Source organism: Helicoverpa armigera, chromosome 10 (genome assembly GCF_030705265.1).
Source record: "Helicoverpa armigera isolate CAAS_96S chromosome 10, ASM3070526v1, whole genome shotgun sequence".
NCBI lineage: Eukaryota > Metazoa > Arthropoda > Insecta > Lepidoptera > Noctuidae > Helicoverpa > Helicoverpa armigera.
The window spans coordinates 317,030-333,996 of record NC_087129.1 but is presented as its reverse complement, the minus strand read 5'-3'; the positions used below and the strand labels follow the sequence as shown (position 1 = coordinate 333,996).

Genomic DNA, 16,967 nt, shown 5'->3' with positions numbered 1-16,967 from the left:
TCTTTATTTTTAATTAAGGAACAAAATAACAATTATCGCACATTAAATTAACACACAAATTATCAAAAAATTATAGAGAGGTACAAAAGTTTGAAAAATAATGTCTCACGTCCCTTGGGAGATGTAACCGCCGCGACGACACTCGAGCAAAAGAGAACTGTCAACGGTGTGACGTTGCTTATATAGGTTCGTGAGTGTTGCTATATCTTGGCTCCTAACACTATTATATAATCTGTGGTTGAACTATCTATACTAGTTTTCGTACCCGGCGGATGAGGACATTATAAACGATATAGGCACTTTGTTCCGATAATATCTTATCTATTCTGTTAGGCTATTTTCCTTCTAGTTGTTTACGCTCCCTTTTCCTTTCTTTGTCTGTCCGGTGTCAGGAGGTCAGATAGGCAGTCGCTCCTTGTAAAGCACTGGTCCTCAGCTGAATCCGGTTAGACTGGAAGCAGATCCCAACACAGTTGGGAAAAGTTGCGAAAAGGCTCGGGAGATGATGGGATAGTCTTTCCCGCCAAAAACGTGACATCTGGCTGTGCTCTGGTATAGAGCCTATCCGTTTAGAGATACGCCCAGCTATAACTGCTGATGCTAACTGCTGAACGGATATTGAAGTTTGTCATTTACGTACCTTAGAATAACATGTACCTAACACATACGTTTTTTACTTGTGTGCTGTGACTGTTCTCTTTCGTTTCAAGTTGGTGGGCTGAAGCAAAGAGTGGAAGAGGCATTGTAATAAAACAACTCACTGAATAGTGCTTATTTTATTAAACATCGCACCGTTATATACAAATATAATGTATAAATAAATAACAATTCTTTACAAAATATAATCGATTATGCGCCGGCGCGGCCGGGTGGCCGACCGCGGCGAACAACTAAACACGTGTGAAGGCCTCTGGTCGTGCTGGGGGGCCAGCACTCGCTCAACTATAAGATACACAGTGACACACGCGGCGACCGCGCCTCGATGTGTGGCGCGGCCGCCGAGCACTCCACCGCCTCCCGCCTGCCTGCACATTGCAGCCTTCTCATTTACTCACGCAGGCTACGGCCTGTTATCAATAATAAAAGGCATGATCAAGTACATTTTTTGTACGGAAAGGCTGCATCATGAGGGATTTGCATATTTTCGATAAAATAACTTCAGCAATCTAGATCACGTGATGAGACATTGTAGAATATCTATTAGTAAATTGTTTCTGAATTGTGTACCAAAAGTATATAAGTCAACAGAATTCCAGTCAAGATTGAGTTAACAGATATCCCTTGTTACCAGTATAAACGAATGGGATATCTGTAAACTTATTTTTGTCTTGTTGTTATCACGGGATATGTATTTGTATTGGGCTGCGGCAGATTCCTGTCGGCCCTGAAACTGGATTCCTGATACTTAGGCACTTACAATAAATAAGTTAAGTGGTACATACAACAATGAACAGGCAAGTAGTGAGGCGCTCGTTTTGTGTGCTATATCCTGACAGACATCTACACTCGCAGCATCGCATTCACGACTCATTGTCTATTATCATTTCTAATTCCACTTTTTTACTCAAAGTAATAAAACTAAATCTCCCGGAAGGCACCGTCCCGTCTGGCGGACGAGCGGTGTGCATCTCATCGGATCAATTAAATATTGCGACACGTGTCCATTATCAACTATTCCTCTACTTCCTACTTAATCTAACGTGTCTTATAAAACTTCAGGGGTATTTCATACCGGCATCGGATATTTAGGTAAGTAGTATAACATGTTTCATTTAAAAATCCCTGTTTCATATTGTTCGTCCTTAATTAGTATAGTAAGAATATTGCGTGTGCGCTGACCGAGTAAGGTATAGTGGAAACTTTCTGGAACACATGATGATTATATTTAGTAAGTACCGGCTATTAGTTAACTTAGACTACGACGGAACAGGAGCCAGTCGTTGTGCGGTGAGCTGCGCCCTGTGACACAGGACAGACTGTGCTGCCTGTGTATCATATCAGTATATCTTGTGCTAATTCGTTTGTCTGACACAGTATGGGGCTGAGAAACAATACAAATCGTATATAAATACCGGTATTTTAGGTCAACCCACTGTCAGTATATTATGTAAGTTTATCTTAAAACGTATATAAAATAATTTCTTACTTTAATGTAATATAAATACTTAATTTGTATTTTAAAATATTTTGTAGCTACTTAACTAATTGGTGTTTGATAAAATATGTCTTCGTTATAATATTATAGGAAGATTTATCCCCTAGGTAATGGTAATAGGTAATGTATAGTGTTGTCGCAGCCAACTGGTGGAAATAACAATTTAATCAAACTTATGTGCGTATAAACATCCATCCAGAAAAACGATTCGTTGACTTCGCGGAGGTTGCATGCAAAATAAATAAGTTGTTCTACAATTTTCCGCCGTATCACAGAAGTGGCGCGATCTCTAGAAGGCATTTCCAACTAAGCGTCACAGATGCAGCTTCATATTTTTTATTTTAGTGCATTTATTTAACTTTCAACATATTATTTATATTTTTAAATATTAGATTATAAAAAATAAATAAAAAAACATTTAAAAATATAAAAAATAGATGGCCACCGATATCGGGCACAGGGTCCAAGGTACCGGTGGTTAGGGTCCCAGAGACAGAAACCTCCTCACAATACGCGCCGTATCAAGGAGTACTGCCTTCTGAATCAATCCCTTGATCCAGCCGCTTAACGAGAGCCTCCTGAGGTTTTGGTCGAGGCTCTTGGCTATTAGACCATTGGCCGTAATGACAATCGGCACAATAACAGCCGTGTCGACATTCCACATGGCGACAACCTCGTGCGCTAAGTCAAGATATTTTATTTGTTTCTCTTTCTCAGCTTTCACGAGGTTCTCGTCATGCGGGACGGTGACATCGACTATCATCGCGCGGCGCGCTAATCGATCTATCACCACTATATCAGGCGTATTGGCTGCAATAGTCCTGTCAGTGATGATAGATCACTGACGGGACAGGTTATTTTATTTTTTATTATCATTTTCATTATTCGATTTCATACATTTTCACGGAACAATCTGTCGCTCTGTCGCCGTGTCATAGTCTCGGCGCCCCTGACGCTATAGACTGACCACTGATGCGTTTAATGAACGGCGTTGTTGCTCAATCAAAGGACTACCTATTTTGATTGAATGGCTATTTTCACCAGTTGGCGGTGACGGATACATAGTATTTATGTATTAGTATTTACTAAGTAGATATATGAATAGAAAAATCGCAGTGTACTTATAACTTCATGATCATCGTGATCGTTTCATATTCCACTTCGTCATACCACGCTCATTTTATTCAGTCTTTATTGAGACCTCAGAATCCTTTTAGTTTTGCGAGGAGGACGTACCAACTATTCTCATTTTGTTGCAATCCCTAGACCTTCAGATGCGGATCTGTACAATCTTCTAAGCTAGGTTACCTGCCTACGTAGGTACGTAAGCAAGCCGATGAATTTAAGTCGATGATTGCATTGCAGCAGCCCCCTCAGACGAAAAAGAAACTGAATAATTTTTGTTTGTAATAGGTATCTACCATGTGTACTGCCTATGAGGTACATTGAAAAATTGTCTGTAGCTCGTAGACATCGCTTGTCAAGTGATCAGCCAGGTTAATTTAAGATTCGATCACGATGTATAAATACACTGCGACAATTATTGAGTGCATGCTACTATTTGATGCTCTTGGTCATCAACACGAATGATCAACTTAACTAACTTGCGTCTCTCATTTAACTATATGTAGCTACAGCGAAGTGCGACTAGCGAGGAATTGTGCTGCGGCAGCCGAAAGCACTCGAGCTGCGCTGGAACGGACGATCAGAGGGCTGAGTGCAGCCGGTGTTACAGCCAGCCCGCCGAGTGGTGCGGCGCGTGGCCGTGCAGCGGCGTGACGCCCGCCAGCCGCGCCAGCGCCGCGCAGCGCCCGCACGGCGCGCCCTCCTCCTCCGGCGCCGCCGCGCCCGCCTCGAACCCGCAGCGCCCGCACGCCTCCTGCGGACCCAGCACACGCGGCTCAGCCGGCGCCGCGCCGCGCGCGCGCCCGCCCGCCTCGTGCCAGCCCACCTTGTGCGCGTCGTCGTCCAGGCTGGCCAGCAGCGGCTCCGGCTGCCGCCGCGCCCGCCACGCTCTCCGCCGTGGTGGACGGCGACACGGAGGCGGGCGGCGGCGCGGGGCGGCGGGCAGCGGCGGCGGCCGCGCCGGCACGGAGCTGGCGCGCTGCAGCGCCTCGGGCCCGGCCGCCGCGCGCGCCTCGGCCCCGGCGCGTCGCGAGTCGGAGAACTTCTTCCGCTTGCGTTTGAGCGCCGCCAGCGCTGACAGCGGGTGGAGTGGACCGCTGCGGGTGGTGCGCTCCGGGCTACGCTGGGAATCACTGCCGGAGTCGGAACGCTCGCTACCACTGATAAAAAAACAGTAGATACTCAGGAATGCATCCAAGATAAAATGTTAGAATACAGAGATATTAAAGCATTATTATTAGTTCCTGAAATCAAGGAATAAATAAATAAAATAAAGAAATTAAAGAAACAATGCTATTAGTTACCTGGGCGACTGTCGTGCATGATCGCAGACGGAGTCCTCTGACCTGGAGCGGCCGATGAGGCGCGAGACGCGGGCGGCGCGCGCGGCCTCGATGATGGTGCCCCAGCGGCGCTTGTGCGACGCGGGCTTGCGGCGCGAGGCGGCCAGGCCGGCGCCGGCGCCGCCGTCCGACAGGCTGGACTGGCTGGTGCGCAGGCGGCCGCCCAGCAGCGCCGACAGCGACGCGTGGTGCGCCGCGCCGTGCGACCCGCCGTGCTCGTGGTGCAGGGACGCCAGGAACTCGTCCACCGGCGCCAGGGACCCGCCCGGCGCGATGTTGAAGCCTTTCATTAGGCGACGCTCCTTCTGCCTATTCTTTTTGCCGCCACCGCCTCCTGTGAACAGTTCCAGGTACGATTTAACGGAACGTTATTATTTAGTGATAGATGTACGCGCTGTAGTGCGCCGTACCTGGTGCCCCGGCGTTGACGGTGGAGGTGTTCATGCCGGAGTTGCGCAGGATCTCGACGAGCTCGCAGCGGAAGGCGCTGACGTCCTGCTTGATCTCGTTGACGTCGTCCTCGGTGACGCCGCCGCACTCCGCGCGCCGCTGCTGCACGGTCACGTAGCGCCGCACCAGGTTGCGCATTATAGCCTGCGATGTAGACACAAGCGTCACCACACAGCGCTTCAACATGACAACTTAACAAAAGGGGAAATTAAAAGTAAATAAATATTTTGGTCACTAACCTGATAGCGGAAGTCTCTTTCATTTGCTTGTTTTGCTTTTCTCTGCGAATAATAAAAACAAAAAAGTCTTGTTAGGTACGTTTTCTGATCAGTACACTATCTACTTACTTAACACATAGTGGTTCTTTTTCTGAGAATATTGTCATTATAATAATGCCGGGACACGTTAATAATGCCGGGACACGTTTTCACACACGGTTGGTTAGCCCCATGGTAAGTTATTAATTAACTTGTGTTATGGGTGCTAACACAACTGATAAACTACATATAGCTACATATATAAATATTTATAAATACATACTGTAACACCCAGACCACGGCCAACAAGCATGCTCATCACACAAATGTCGACCGAACCGGGAATCGAACCCGGGACCTCAGGTTTGGCTGTCCGGCATGGTGACCATTGCGCCATCGAGGTTGTCATATGATATTATTATGTCAATAGATAGTTGATTTAGGCAAAAACTCGGGTGTATGGTTAACGCGTCTCTTGGGCGTGATGGCGTGCAGGTACACATAGGGGTGGGCAGGGGGCAGAGGTAACGCACTCGTATGGTCCGCATGTGCTCGCGCTTGGCGCGCGCGTGCCCGCACAGGCGCCGCTGCAGCCAGCGCCACGCGTACAGCGCGGACTTGGGCGACGGGATCACGTTGAAGGGCGGAGGCGCCGTGCCGCCCTCCTCGAAGTAGCTGATCCACAGCTTGCTGCGTGCGAACTTCCACTCCACGTCCGCACGCTCCTGCAAACGTTCCGATCACCATTATGTCATTTGAAACTATAAAACTGTGCTATTTCTTTTTCCGCTTAGCTTTATGACATTAATCAGAGGCAACAGACTTACAGAAATGAGTTGATAGGAGTGGTTCATCATAGCGATGAGCAGGTTGAGCAGCACGATGACGTTGATGACGGCGTACGTGCCAAACATCAGCATGCCCCAGAAGCGCGTGAAGATCTTAATGCCGTCCAGCTCGAACGAGTCCAGGTCCACCAGCCCGAACGCTGCCCAGAACAGCGTCTGCATCGTCTCGAACAAGCTGCAGCACAGTTGCAATACCTTTATAGCTTATTTCTGTCGCAATTTAATCGTCAACAAACTTACATCTGGCATGCTATGTTCTCTAAATAGGTACCTACGTAGGTACGATCAAACATCGCAAATAATATAATTTATTAAGTTATCATAACTTGCCGTCCTCGAAGTTCTATTGCTCAAAATCTAGAATTTTTATACCTAGATTTGAGAAGAATACATTTCTAAAAATACGTGTGTACAGTGTAGATAGGTAGATAGTATAAATTAAATTGAGAATATCCCATTTGAATGTCAGTAAGACCCAAAGCCGACCCCAACATAGTTTGGAAAAAGCTAGCTAGGTGGATGAACTAAACTGTGACCGAATGATCTAAATGACAGCAGATTTCACCAAGACACCAAGATGTTGTGTTCCAGTAAAACACTCACTCGTCATAAACAATGATTTCGCTATTTCTCCTATCGAATGTGCTGTACGAATGTAAACACAAACTATATTTTTTATGCAAACAGCTTTTATTATCGTATCCAAAGGCCGGAGCCATCATCTGGAACTATAACTAAGGCATCAACAACAACATGGCTGCCAGCCAAACTACCGTGTACAATATAACAGCACAGTAACATAACTGGAGCAGTTAAATACTTTGATACAATTTTATTCACTTAAGCAAAAATGTACTTATAGTTATAGCATAAATACCTAGTCACTTCCCACTGCTCCTTTATAGCTCTTTTTAGATTTTTTTAATTGGCCAGTTACGAACCGTTTACAGAGTGTTATTTACATTCGTAATCATAACGAAACGTTTTTGTTACTGGGATCTGACATTAAGAAACTAAGGAAAGTTATGTTATAAAGAATACAGTGTTGTTACTTAGCAAATCGTCGCCACACGATGCAGGCGTCGGGGTCGGGGAAGGTGCCGTTGGCGGTGAGCGAGGTGCCCGTGGTGCAGCGCTTCTTCTCCATGTCCGCGTAGTACCACAGCAGCTGGTTCAGACCTGCAGCACAAGCGTGTCACCAGCGCCGGCGCGAGCGCCACCGGCTCGCTGCTGCCAGCATGCTACTCACCACACGAGAAGGCAAAGATCACCAGTATGTCCAGCACGAAAAACTTGAGGATGTCGAGCACCATGCGGCTCAGAGACACTTGCAGTGGCCCCAGGTGCGGGTTGACGCTGAAGATGTACACCAGCTTGAGGCTGCTGAAGATGTTGGCGGCGGAGAACAGCCCCTCGGACAGCAGCATCGGGTCCCAAGCGTCCCACTTCTCGCGCGGCTGGTTCCACTGCATACCGGCTGACATCTCTCGGCGCACCTGATCCAAAGAGACGGGTGTGAGTGTTGACTATACATGATCATTATTATTACATTCACATTATATAATATGTTACATTTAGTACAGTATTTACCTGAAAATGTGAGACGATCCGCAGCGCGACAGTGGCGACGTATAGCGAGTTGGTGACGAAGTCTATCACGTTCCACATGTCGTGCACATACTCGCGCAGCCCCATGTCCCACAGCTGCTTCACCTCGCTCCAGATCAGACCTGCAATATTACTCACACCTCATCTCACTCTATCCTCAACACATTAGCGCGACATTACAATAAGTATCCTCAGCTGATACAGACCGCTGACCCAGGCTAGGATGAGCCACTCGACAAGCGAGGGCGGAGCGCCGCGACGCGACAGTGGCTCGCCGTGAGGCGCTGCGCCCCACAGCAGGCCTCCCGCTGCAGTCTCGATGCGCTGCGACGCCAGAATCAGCAGAACTGAAATACGATTATTATTGTTACGGCTAAAGCTCCAAGTAGGAAAATCTAATTCAAGTCGGCGAAAGCTAGACATAGCCATATGTGGCTTGAAAACGCACCTAGTATTTTTATGTCCGTGATATAAAAATATAGTATTTGTATTATGTTAAAATACATTTATGAACATATATATATTTAATCGAGATGAAATTCAAATGTTTTGTATTTGATCACTTCGAACACATCACCATTCACTCGAAAAAGTAGTTAATAAAATATTGATATTGGTATTTCACCTTTATGAATACATATTTTGCGGCACCCAATGTATTTAGTAAATTTTGTTGGCATTAGGTCCCACCTAGTTTGGACAGGCCTGCACTAAATGAATGGAATAGATGGAAAGTAAAATGTGATCTCTCACATAGGAACATGAAGTAGCTGGCGGAGTGGCACAGGAACTTGATGAATGGCTTCCGCAGCGTGCGGCCGGCGGCGGAGTGCGGCGCCACGATGTACGCCAGCGAGTACAGAGGGAACATGGCGCCGATGCGCACCATCTCCGCCGCCTGCAGCAGCATGTTCTTGCGCCGGAAGCCCGGCACGCTCTCGTACCAGATCGACGCCAGCAGCTGCTGCACGTTCGGGTGCGCCACGAACTGCACAACACCGACCACTTACAACGCTTCACCAGAACCGATTATTATTCACTAAATCTATAATAAGAACTTACGTTACCTTTTTTTGCCTTAATTTAATAGCAAGTTTGAGTCTAGACAGGCGCATCCTTTCGGGTGCTCCGGGCTCGGGCAGGGGCACCTGCGGCGACCCCGTCTCGTGGTTGAGCAGCACCTGCAGCTCGTGCGAGGTGCGCGTGTGGTCCAGCAGCGCTGTGGCGAACTCCTGGCACTGCGCGCGCAGCTCTTGGTACTCAGTCTTAAACTCATGTTCGAGGGCAGAAAGTCGTCGCAATTCCCAAGAAAGCTCGAACGCCGTTAGAATTGGGTCTTTGGAAGAGAGAGCGATGAGCGAGGGCGAGGCGAGTGCGCGGTAGGCGTTGATGCGGGACCGCGAGTGGCGCAGCGAGTCCTCCCGGCGCGAGCGCACGCACTCGTCGCAGCCGCAGCGCACGTCGTGCGGCACGGGCAGCGCCGCGCCGCGGTCCAGCAGCAGCTTGATGATCTCGTAGCTGTCGCGGTGCGCCGCCAGGATCAGCGGCGAGATGTCCGCCGTGAACGTCGCCGTCTCCGGCGGCAGCGCCTCCCAGCTCTGTAACATGTAAGCGTTCTGTTCCGTCTTCTCATTCCTCGAGATGCATGGACTGGTTAAAGTCGGCATCAGGTTACTCACGTTGGGCTCGCCAGGCTTGCGGGTGCGCTCCTCGTGGTCGAGCAGCGCTTCGACGGCCTCCACGAACTCCTCGGAGATGGCGTGCAGCAGCGCGTCGCGGGTCTCCACGCCGAACTCCAGCAGCAGCTCCACCATCTCGAGGTTCTCGTTGTCGATGGCCATGAGCAGCGCGCTGCGGCCCAGCGGGTCCACGCAGTCCACGTTGATGTGCGCGGTGTCGCGCGCGCGCTGCAGCACGCGCCGCGTGCCCGCCACGTCGCCGCGCTCCACGCCCAGCAGGTACTTCTTCTCCTCCAGCGACAGCACGGCCATCTCCTGGTGCGGCCGCACCACGTTCTCCTCCTCCGTCATGCCATGAATGCTGTGCCGCTATCGACCACACCAAATGTTTACTATTACTTGCCGTTACTATTCAACATAATAAAATATCAACCGATGACCCTCGCCTCAAATGTGACTATTAGATGCATTTGCTATCTTGTTAAGTACTACATGTACCTACCTATTAAATAAGTATGTCGTATTGCAGATTGTACATTCGTGATCGTACGAGTAATAACCTAAGCGAAAAACCTACCTATAAGTATAATTTCATCGATCCCAATTCCCGGCCTGGGAATACATCGACTCTCAAGTAGATAGGTAAAGCTAATGAAACGAGTCATGCACGTATCGCTCGACGTAGTCGTAGCCATGCGATACGCTCAGCTCGAACACCTTCTACAATGTATGTACGTAATATACAATCTCGTCCAGATAATGATCGAGCCGGGCTGTTCTGTTGCTAGGTAGCTATAGCGTCTAAAACAGGGCAAAGCCGGTAACTCCTAGTATGTGTGTACTTGTAATGTGAAATAAAGCCGGCAGCTTACGTTGGCGGGTATACGACGTACGTGTCCGATCTTAATGGAATTTTGACGCTCTGTAGTAACATTGTACAATATAACATTATGGATATCGAGGGCACGTAGCAAAGTAGCGAAATGAGGGAGCAATACAGAATGTGAGCGTTCGAGCCGCGCGGTGCAGGCTCGGGGCCGGCGCGGCGCTGCACGTCACCGCGCCACTCATTATGCAAATAGGTCGCGGCCGGGGGCGGCGCCGCACGCCTCTAGTTAACCTACGATATCTTCGCTCCCGAACGGCTTCACGTTCATAAAGCTAGTCACGAACGTTTTACAGCCGCGGTATTACCGGACCGGGCCAGCGCACGCTCCTGCCTATTGTAAAGCTATAAACCAACGAGAGAGACGGCCCGGCGAGCAGACGTCTCCACTCGATGACTAGTTCTCGTGTAAATGTTTACGTGTTTGAGCTCTCATTGCGAGCCGGCCGAGAGATTCGTTCCGACATACTTAAATAAAACGTTTTTATTGTTTCATTGATAGGCGAGGCGCTCGTGCCGCTTGCGAATGTTGTAGGAACTGCTCCCACCACGCACCACTACTGCTCGAACACTACAAACAATCAATACGTAGATACCTACATCGTTACACGTATAGTACTTGTATCATTATGTGTGTCGAGTGTCGCCCCGCACCACGGCATCGACACCTTATTGCTAAACTTTGAGACGCGATACAATTTCAAATTAGATGCGAGAAATAAGCTTCCCGGAGTAATGCGGAGACCACGCAACATCAATACAATGGATGATCGAACGTCAAATAAATCTGTGCGTTACTTGAATGTAGTAGGGATATATTCTTTGCTGAGAAAGAGAAATATTTACCATATACTCACACTTAGTAACACTGTACAAAGACAATGAGATTTTTGTTTTCGGCTCTACATATAATTATACCTAAGTTTATTTCTTTTGTGTACACACAGGAATTACCTATGAAAATTTATACCTATTTTAATTTACAATAGCAAGACAGGCGCCAACCGTTGTGATAGATACCGAAGCTAAATAACCCTATTTGCATGTCAAAAGATTTCCAGACTTTACTTGAAGCGGGGTTGTGTTTAACTTGAGACGTCGCTTTCAAAATATTCCTCGAGTCATCAATCGCAGCTCCCCTCACGTGTTCCTCGCTTTAGCTGAACTGAACGACTTCTCCAACTGCCAGCAACCATGAATAGTGGTACCTAGTGTATGCTGTGTACTGTGGATCATTCTATACCTACAGTGTGATTTCCTATAAGAGGATAATATTATACAGGGCTTTAATTGTAGGTACCTACTTATAGGTCTTTTGCATTGTATTTTTTTGCATAAATACTTATATCTTAAAGTGTTACACTTGAAATTATTTTATTTTCAAAAAGTTCTAATACAAGTATGAATTTTCATGCTAAAAATATATTGCAAATAATTTCACCCTCTGGTTACAAATCACCCTGTAGGTTTCAATAGACGCCGACGGAACAGAACACAAAAAAGTTACAACAGAATTTGCTCTTTTGGGAATATGCAAAGTTTTGTTAATAATACTCCGTGAAAGCTTAAAGCGGCTCATGTAGCATAACAGAGTACCCTCGGCTTTCGACTTGCTAAGAATTTTTCAATTATCCTCCAACTTCTGAGGTTGAAGCTAAACTTGCATCCATGCCGTTCGCAAAGTTAGATTAAGTTAACTTCAATTTGAATGCTAGACGATATACCTTAGTTAGTATGTAACCTAACAATTTCATAAACTTATCTACCAATTTAAGTCCTTGTAGTTATACTGCGGGTTTCTATAACCGCTGTATCCAATGTTTTGAGATTAGAGATTTAAATTTTGACATAATTGATATGGAAGTAATATCAAAATTTAATCTCTAATCGCAAAACAACGGATAGATCGGTAATGTAGACATGTCCTGCGCATAACATTTGCAACCGCGCAGGAGCTGGTGCGGGCGGGGAGGGGAGTGCTCCCTACTTGAAGCGACACAGCCACACGCTCACACCACCACTTGAAGCACATCGTCATATGGTCTACTCTGCAGTACCTCGCACAATAACGCCAATGCCACATTCACAGAACTAGCTACTTCACCAACCAGATACTGAAAGACGTTTTCGCGTATCTCAGTCTAAGGGAAACAAAAAAGCATCTTAAATTTTGACTAGGAAAAAACTAAAGGTCTCGGTATAATAAACTAAACAAACATTGATGCATGGTCGACCTGAAAAAATACCAGAAGCGTATGTTTGCTACGAAATACATGTGTACACGCCGTACTGCAACCGTTAAAGCTAATAATAATACTTGATGCTATACGTAGCTCAGGTGCAGGTGCACACCTTGTATGCGTACCGCGGGGGGGCCTGCCTCTTCTGTAACGGAAAAGCACTAGCTATACCTAGACTGTGATGATGCGAGACCCGCGGGCTCGTCGACAGAGAGACAGGTCCGCGCGGGGAGGCCTACCTTGACCTTGTTGTCGAGCGGGCGCGGCTCCGGCGCCAGCAGCGCGCCCAGCTCCACGCGGCAGGTGGAGGGGCGCCGCGCGTCGCCGCCGCCGCCGCCGCTGCCGCCCGACATCTCCGAGTTGCCGCTCTCTGCGCACACACACTACCCGTCAGCGGCGGCCGCGCCCCGCAGCGCGCCAGCCTGCGCGTGCTGGCGAGAGCGGCCTGCGCGACGATTCACCGCGTTGCAATGCGGACGGGATATATTTAGCGAGGGCGGGCGGCGGACTGCGAGCGCACTCGCAGGGCGCCGCCGCGCGCGCACTCACCGGCGCCGGAGCCGCCGCGCGCGCCATCCCGCGTCCGCTCCGTGAACTGAAACACAAGCAGGCGTCAGCGAGCGCCGCGCGCAGCCAGCGCCGCCGCCGCCGGGGGGCGCTACCTGCACGCGGCGCTCGCGACGCGCGGCGATCTGCCGCGAGTGGCGCCGCAGCGCCTCCAGCGTGCCTGCTGCCCGCTGCTGCCCTGGACTCCCCAGGCGGCTCCCACTGCCTCCCCTCCCCCGGACCCGCTCGCCCGCTGCTTGTCTCCGATCTGCAAGTTCGGACGTGAGTTCAAAGCTCTTTATTTATTGTTATTGCATCGTAAAATATTTTTGTGTACAGATGTGTATACGTTGCCGTGTCGTAAAAGTTACGCGTTAATTTCGCAGTCCGTGTATACTGAGAGAACACCGACAATATACAGTCCTCTCCGGGTATCTGGCATCATTGACGTTTGTTTATATCTACATATTTTTACAACGACATACAAGTCTAATCATAAATTATAAATTTAGAGGTCATATAACTAACTAAATCTTTCTAAATCTCTCATTCTCTCATAGGAAATAATCAAAAAATTGCCTCAAAAAATTGATTTTTTATGAAGTATGGCCAAATCCGGCACAAAATGTATCCGTCAGAACACCTAACACCAAAGTGACTGTTTTGCTCGTGATTTTAAATTAACCAAAACATTTTTTTAAGTTCATCGCCCGAGATTACAATTTTTTTAAAATCTTTAAAAAAATTACCATTCTGAGTACAAGTAAGTATTTTACATGGAGCGACTGACATATTATACATACTGACATATTATATGTACTTATTACTGGCCGCTTTCCCGCAGTTTCATCCATGTCCCGTGGGAACTACTGCCAGTACCCGGATAAAATGTTCCTATGTGTGTTGGGGATAGTCTTGCTTCAGACAGTGGAATAACTTTTCAATTAAAAAAATAATAAAAAATGTTTACTCTTTATTATATGAAAGGTTTTCGTAGTATTAATTATTTACAAGGAAAAATATCACATTTATCTAAGAGTTAGAGAGCATCAGCATCCACGAACTAGGCTGGCACACTCAAACTCACTCAGCGCTCTCGCAAAGTTCCCAAAACTTTAGCGAGCGAGGCGAGGGCTTCACGACCATACCTAGCGAATATATTGCAACGGAACTTTACAAGTTTTCCACTTATAAGCAACGTTGTCGCTAGAGATCAGTTGTTCTTATGAGTTATTAGTGATACAATTGTGATCACGTTTAACGCTCGTTCAGCTAATTGAACGCGACATGCTCGTATAACTGAGTTAGCAGCACGTCTCGCTGCGAGGCGGCCGGAGGACGCCATTATTGCCGTATTACGTAATGTATCAAGCTCAGCGCTTCCAAATTAAATCCTTGTACAAAATATTAATCTTGACGTCGTTGAAGGCGGAGAATTAAGAAAATTGATTAGTTTCGCAAAAATAGGCGGTTTACGGCTCCCCGGGGAGTTTAATATGCTCAGCAATTTTTGAAAAGAAAATGGAATAGGTACCTATTTCATTCATTTTCCTTTCTATCAACTCAGCGATTAATAATAATCTATCATTCCCGGATTCTACTTTGTAGCTTACCCCTAAAAATCTCATAGCAACCGGACAGGTAAATAGTTTTATTTTGATATAGGTACATAATTTATATAAAATATGAACATGTTTTAGTTTACATACAGAACATTGATCAAACACGTGATTTAAAAAGTGTTGATCTGAGCTCACGCCTATATACCGCTACCGAGCACCAACACAAATATTATAAATAAATTAAGTAGCTTTTCATCAGACATGTTATTGTATTGAATCCATATGGATTCATTGCTCTCTGAATCAGATTAGAGCTGACATCATGTGTACGAATCAAACACAAACGTAAATCCCTTGCATAAAGTGCGCGAGCGAGGCAAGGGTCGCGGCGCTGACCACTCGCAGCACCACGTCATGTGGTCTGTGGAGGGCCGGGGACCCGCCTGTTGGGACACATTTGTTATCAGAAAAGTATTTTGTGTTTAACTTAATTACTGGTTAGGGCATCTAATTAAAGCGAGTTCATTCAATTTAATCAAGCATTTTCCTCGAAGCTCGTACTGTTGCCATGATGTAAACTTAGCGTGCCTTGTCGACTATTTACTTAAGTACAGGTAATTCTTATATTCCGTGTAGGATTGAGATCTTACGCCTTTATTTAATCCTCTAGAATCCACTTGAGGGATTTTTGTCTGGGAACGGAGTAGGATTACAGTAAACAGATGTAAGACATTCCCTGTGGCCCCTTCCCCCTGCACTCCCGCGCCCCGCGCTCCGCTCTTACACCCGCGAGACGTAGCCGAGGACTATTACCCAGTAGCTGAGATTTTCAACAATGGATTTACGATCCATGCAGATTGAGTGATTTAGATGTCAGATATTTGGCTCGGGAAGGCTTGTTAGTTTCAGACCATTTTCATACTTAACAGTAAATGGCGGTGTGAGTAATAGGTACTCACTTTTTCTCTTATGAGAGATATAAGTCTATCAGTAAATAAAAAGGCTGATGATGATGACAGATTAGTAATGGCGAAAATATTACAATGTCCCTACATGTGTAATACTTATAGCATAGCCAGCTGAATGACAGCAGATAGCAGTAATGCAGATAAGTAATGGCCGCGTTACCCGGGAGACGGCAGATGGGAGGTGCGGAGTCGCGCACACTCCCACACAAAGTGGGTAACTTATCTCAATTTATCCGAAAGGTCTGACATTTAAATAACGAACGTGAAACCTTCCTTTTTTCAAAATCAGCATTTATTTCTCCTTAAAAACAATAGTTAGGTCATTATAGAGGTAATTATGTTTACTCCTACTTATGTTTGGCGAGTGAGAGAGTACCAAACATGTAGATAGATAGATAAAACTTTTAGAAAAAAAGACTTTTACATGTAGCTAAAACAAAATACAAAACCTGTTTAACATTATCATGTGCATTTCTATTGTTCACAAAGTTTGTATTCGAAACTCCTTACAAACAATAAAATGGAATAAAATATTTTCTAAACTGTGCAGCTATACTGCGATAACTTTTAAAGTGTTATATAGATATTTATACAGAACTTCGCGCAACAACAAGGGTTTCAATTTCAAGAGAATATTAATCTGAATTATATCCGTTAGTGAATAGTTTTTCATAAAACCTAGTAGTAGCTTTTGTAGAAATGTTCTGTACATGAAATAACAATTTTAAAGCTCTGCTGTTGATAATCAATAAGGCGATGCGCAATCAATAAGCAGTGTGAAGTGAAAGCGGCACATTAAGTGGCATCCATAAATACCCAAGTTAGGGTCAGACGGTGGGGCGGGACAGACAAACAAGCGAACTCGCCGGAAATACTGTTATCGCGGCATTAAAGTCCGAACTCTTCTCAACGCGTCGGCAAAAATAACTTGCCGCCTTTTTACAAGTCACTCGGCGAACAGTTTTACGAGTTAAGACGCGCAGATGAGCAACTTCTGTGATGCCTTTTACATAAACAATCAGGGAGTGTCGGGGCAGGTCAGGCGCGCCAGATGCCGTCCAGCGCATTGTGTACGTGCCAGCTGACTAAATATCTAACATCATAGAAAAAAGTAACTATTAACACAATAAACTTTAGTGCCTTCTGTCATTCCTTAGCTACATACTGGCGAGCCCACGCTCGAAGGAGTGCTCCGCATCGACACCATTGACGCGTCGATGACGTGCCAACTGACGTCATCTAGTGCTACAGCGAGGCGTTGCGTGCGCTACGAACACCAACAATGTGCAGAGGGCCGTGA

The 16,967-nt window shown here is 46.6% G+C and overlaps 1 protein-coding gene across 1 annotated transcript; it reads right to left on the bottom strand.

The window, feature by feature from the left end:
- Window positions 1-761: 761 nt before the first annotated feature.
- On the bottom strand, window positions 762-13,389 carry LOC110375205 (transient receptor potential-gamma protein). The gene is given in 18 exon segments (XM_049841113.2): window positions 762-4,146; window positions 4,148-4,223; window positions 4,226-4,440; window positions 4,585-4,957; window positions 5,034-5,217; window positions 5,313-5,354; window positions 5,864-6,055; window positions 6,158-6,353; window positions 7,231-7,357; window positions 7,428-7,674; window positions 7,769-7,908; window positions 7,993-8,133; window positions 8,540-8,774; window positions 8,854-9,384; window positions 9,466-9,834; window positions 12,831-12,961; window positions 13,141-13,186; window positions 13,254-13,389. Coding segments are annotated over 16 exon segments (3,444 nt in total). The 5' UTR covers window positions 12,945-12,961; window positions 13,141-13,186; window positions 13,254-13,389; the 3' UTR covers window positions 762-3,884.
- Between the last annotated feature and the right edge of the window lie 3,578 nt (window positions 13,390-16,967).